This window comes from Anopheles darlingi, chromosome 2, assembly GCF_943734745.1.
Source record: "Anopheles darlingi chromosome 2, idAnoDarlMG_H_01, whole genome shotgun sequence".
NCBI classification, from domain to species: Eukaryota; Metazoa; Arthropoda; class Insecta; order Diptera; family Culicidae; genus Anopheles; species Anopheles darlingi.
The window spans coordinates 26,801,903-26,806,924 of NC_064874.1; the positions used below are offsets into that span (position 1 = coordinate 26,801,903).

General features: G+C 49.6%; 1 protein-coding gene across 2 annotated transcripts in view; it reads left to right on the forward strand.

Moving 5' to 3' along the window:
* LOC125947935 (acetylcholine receptor subunit alpha-like 2) overlaps nt 1-4,567 on the forward strand; it is a 45,950-nt gene extending 41,383 nt beyond the window's left edge. The window contains exons 8-10 of one of the 2 annotated variants that reach the window (XM_049673502.1): nt 920-1,121; nt 2,659-2,872; nt 3,029-4,567. In XM_049673502.1, the coding sequence (XP_049529459.1) occupies nt 920-1,121; nt 2,659-2,859 (403 nt within the window). In that variant the 3' untranslated portion in view covers nt 2,860-2,872; nt 3,029-4,567. Of the gene's footprint in view, nt 1-919; nt 1,122-2,658; nt 3,004-3,028 lie in introns of those variants that run through there. The other variant, XM_049673501.1, reaches the window with a different exon arrangement.
* The last annotated feature ends 455 nt before the right edge of the window (nt 4,568-5,022 follow it).

Here is a 5,022-nt window from a genome sequence, read left to right on the forward strand (position 1 = left end):
ATCCGGTCGGTGCAGCAACGCAGAAGCACGCTGTTCACCACCGGAGTGTATTGTTTGTGTAGCTAAAAAGCATCGGAACAAAGTTTTGTGCTCGCTTCCATTTAGTCTCATTAATTCTAATCACCCCCGTAGCCCTACCTCTCAGGTGGTTCGCTCATTAAACATAATCAAGCGCATCGCTGGATGGTGCTGGAGTGCCGTGGCGTGGCACTTTGCTGCCAGCATTCCGACCGCTCGGCTTTCGCTCAGCATTGCTGGCAATTGATTCCATTCCAAAAGGCTACACTCTTCAGTAACGCAGAAAGTTCTGTTTTCTAACAAATGATTCACCTGATCGGTCATTCAACTGGCAGCATGATACCAATAGACAAAGGTACCTTGAGGCGACCAGGCAGGCAGGTTGCTCATTAGTGCACGGCGCATCTTAACAATCTCGACTCGCATCTCCTCCATCCATCGGACCATCACAGTCAGAACAGAACATCAACCGTTCCATTGTCCTGGAGCACACCCCTCCTGGACCACTCCATCATTAATCCCCCTTCACAATATTTCCACTCAAAACGGCTTCACTGGCTGCTGTACACCATGGATTGACATGCCGATACACTAGGATTTGCCCGAAACGCCGCTACGCTACGATCATTATTCGTTATTCTCGTATAGCCAACCAACAGTTCATCGTCGAGCTGCCGGAGAGGATTATCATGCTTACTTCCTGGCAGCCTTCGGGGCTGGTTCGCATCCTCTCGGTCCAGACGGTGCTTTTCCAGATCACTACCGCGTACCGTAAACGTGAAGCGAATGAAGAGATTAACGGCGATTCCGTTCGATTTTCCCGCCGTAATTAGTCACAATCGCTACAAGAATCAACAACAACCGCCGCCGCGTGTTTCTGGCTCTGGTCCTTTTTCCGCAGGTTCAGTGGTCTGGTCGGAGCGCTCGGCGGTGGTCTGAGTGGGCTCGGTGGCTACAACGGGCTACCGTCGGTGATGTCCGGACTGGACGAGTCGCTGAGCGATGTGGGCCCCCGGAAGAAGTACCCGTTCGAGCTGGAGAAAGCGATTCACAACGTTATGTTCATCCAGCATCACATGCAGCGACAGGACGAGTTCAATGCGGTACGTACTTATGCCGATGCTCATCTCATAGTTCCACAGGTTTTGCGTTGCCAGGAGACTCCGTTCGTTTCGATAGCAGTGAAAACAATAGAGGACGCAAACCCTTTGTGATACAATAATATATGGAGAAAGCGCTCGCTGGTGGTTTCAAATGGTGTCAAGTAGCGAACGATACAGTTCAGAATTCAGAGCGAAAGGAAAGGTTGAGAGTTATGGCATCTTCGGTGCTGTAAATGGCTATGGCACCCTCTACCCGCACGAAGCAGCGAATTGCTTCGCTTCATCGCACTCCAACCCCCTCCCGGTTGGACAGCCATTTGCGTTTCGGCATATTGTGGCCACAAATTACGCGGGAGCGCTTTCGCACTTGCAAAAGCAAACAGCGACCATTTTGAAAACTAAACAAAAGCACAAACCCCACGCTCTCGTTCTCTTCCATCCCCATCGAACGGTCATTCCGATTCCTTTGCCACCGTTTCCGGAATGCCATTCGCTTGTCGTCGTATCGCTCCAGCCCTCCTTCGTCCCCCAGCCGGGAAGAGCCCTTCCGTTAATCCTCGAGCTTACGATCCTATCGATGCGGGCATCGCTAAGAAAACGCTACATCGATACACACCCCCCCCCCCCTCGCTCTATGGCCACCATTATCGTGGGAGCATTCCAGGAGTCATTTCATGGTCCAGGACGGGGTTACAGGGAAATGGTTGGTCCATTATCGAGGGAAATTTATATCCTCGCATTCATTTACTGTCCTGCGGACCTGCGCATCCCCTTTCAGCGTCTAAGCGTCCTTTGCTTTAGTGTCACTGTTTCTGAGACTTACTCGCTTCGCTCCGTTCCACCACCACCAGCATCTCCAGACCAGCAGAGTCTCCAGCGTGTCTGAACGCTTTACAAAGATATTCATAAGCGGCGATCGGTCGGTGGGTCTGGCAACGCGGAAGAAACAGGAAAAAAGCCCCAACAAAAACGAAGCTCAGAAACCGAAAAACGGAACGAACCAGCTCACCAACCCGAGGCTAATGATGATTGTTTTTCTTTTCTTTTCATCCGCGCGTGGCGCTTTCCGCTTCTCCTCCACCGTTGCCTTTCCGCGCTCCCCTGACGTTGACCCGAATATACAATGTACGCGACGCTTCCGGTGGTGCAAATGGCACCCGTCACCGCTGCCCGTTACTGCCCCGCCAACCCACGGAACCCACGCGATGGAATGGAATGTGAATTGAAAATTGTCGCCACAAAATTGGCTCCATTGCCCGGGGATGCCGATGACATCGCCTGCGACCGCCTGCGACCGCCTGCGACCGCCTGCGACCGGTTCGTCGGTTGACCGGTTTCACATTTTTCGGGGAAATAAAATGAAACTGGCCTCCACGGGCTGCTCCGCGGGCTGCTCCTTCCGCCGTCTGCTGACCGGTTAACCAACAAATGCGCCTCAACCGGAACGGGCACGGGGCACCATGCCACCGACGCACACCACAAACCAACCAACACACCGGTCCTCCGGTTGATCTTCGGTCGCTGCGTCGCTTGACAGGAAGATCAAGACTGGGGCTTCGTGGCGATGGTGCTGGATCGTTTGTTTTTATGGCTCTTCACGATAGCGTCGTTATTCGGCACATTTGCGATCCTGTGCGAGGCCCCATCGCTCTACGATGACACCAAACCGATCGACATCGAGTACTCCATTATCGCCCAGAAGCTCTTCAATCTGACCGTCAAGGATACGCGCTCCTAAACGGGGTGTCCGTGTGAGTGTGTGACGGAACAGAGAGAACAACGCCCCTGCTCTTTGTCCATTGCCCGGACGATTAGTTTTTGATTTTTCACACCGACCCTTCACGGTCACGGCCTCTCCGTGGCATGTGGTTTTTACGTTTATGCGTCCTCTTTTTTTTTTCGAGTAGGCCACCACTCTGACAGCAGTAGGCCGATGCGTGCTGCGGTTGAATTACGTTAGGAACGCTGGCGGCGGAGGTTGTCTGCTGTTTAGCAATCCGATTAGCGATCGGGATGGAGACCGGTCCAGGAAGTGGCTCAAAGTAATATCCCTGTTCTACTTCCCTGTTTGCAGCACGTTCACAGTGGTGGGGTGGTTAATGCACGTTTTAATAGATTAAGATTGATGGTAGTGTAGGCTAGGGTCGATGAAAGGTTCGTTCGCTTGTACTAAAAAAACAAAGGCCAACTGAGATATTCCAACCCGAAGCTAGGTTTCCCAATAAAGTCATTAACGACGAGCATTGACGGAAGCAGTTTGCACAATCAACCGATCAAAAATTAGCCAAAGAAAACCCGAAAGCCAACTTTACATTGTCTTTTGATGCACCATGTTGTTGCTTTGTGTTTACGTCCAACTGACAGGCTACCACCATTCTTACGTCACGCTGATTAGTCGAGATCGAAGGTTAGTGACTTTAGCGCCATTTACGGAAAGAGAGAAACGCGGGGTTTCCGTTTTATTTTTTCGGTAACTTTTGCTCTAATTTCATCTGAAGGAATAGCTCAGCCAACAGCATTCCACAGCTCACCCATACATAGTACATCGTAAGGTGTAGTTGAACCAGAAAGTTACATTTAAAAAACGTAAAGTGCGCTGTGTACAGTACAGAGAGCTACCGAAGGAGAATACCGAGAAAGAAAAGTGCATTCGCTCCCGGTGCACCTAATTCTAAACAAACACACACACACAGATAAAACCCATAGAGGATAGCAGATAGAACGTTTCGTAAATGCAGAATGTAGACAAAAAAAAAGGGCAAAACCACAAAACGTGATCCGTTACTGATAGTGCTAGTAGATGCTAGGAGTAGATATTGCCCTTACGAGGGAAAAAAACAGAAACAAAACCCCGCACAATCTCGGGAAGTAAAACAAACATTTTCTAGTCAGAAGAAACCTTAAGAAAGGGCTAAAAGTATGACACTCTCTAAAAAGGCGAACTCGAGGTGTCCCTCGAGAACACTATCGACTCTCTATGTCGCTAACGAGGTAACTCATGTTATAAACACACACACAAATACAAAACTAATACTAAGGAATACGTCTAAGTAACTTGAAGTCAACTGTAAACGGCAGAATGCAAAAGGTATCGACTTAATGGCCTCTTCCTTTTTCCCACAAAACAAACTGAAGACGCAAATGCACACCAAGAGGTCGAACTTTCTACCCCCTCTATTCTCAAGCATAAAAAAAAACCACCAAAAGGATGGACATTTCGGTGGAACGAATACTTCTTCCCACCTGCACATGATGAAGCGTAAAGTTCAGTTCAATTGAAAGCAGTCTGCAGCTGTAGAAGATCGATCGGCATCAGGCATGCTGGATCATTGTACGACTAGTGCGACCCTTCAAACCTTCAAAAGTATAGAATAAATTTGTGTTTTGTTGGTTCCAACCCCTCCAACCAACCAAGACAATTACTGTATGCAGGCAACAGCATAATAAAGAAATCGAGTAACGCCCATACACAAACACACGCACACACACGCTCAATAACGAACAAAGAGACATGCCACGCCATCACTATCAGTGGTGTTGTGGCGGTCGTGGAGTTCAATTAACCTGACGCCATCACACTTTTCCTTCCGAAATGCTGCATCAGTACTGAGGTGAGTGAATAGTTTAAAAGCAACGACACCCATCAGACACCAAGTGGTAAGAAGCAGTGAAAGAAAATAGGAACTCGATGTCTGCACACGACGCGTATACTACCTACGGTGTGGTACTAGATGCTTGACACTCGCAGCACCTTCACACGTCCCCGTACAATATTTCCAGCTTCCGTTTCATCTCGACGGCAGGTACCGAGGCTGCGGGGCCACGCTTTCGAAAAGAGGTTAAGTGACATCCCCTTTCCGGAGCATGATTGCGCGGGCGCGCGCCACCAGCCACCACACGA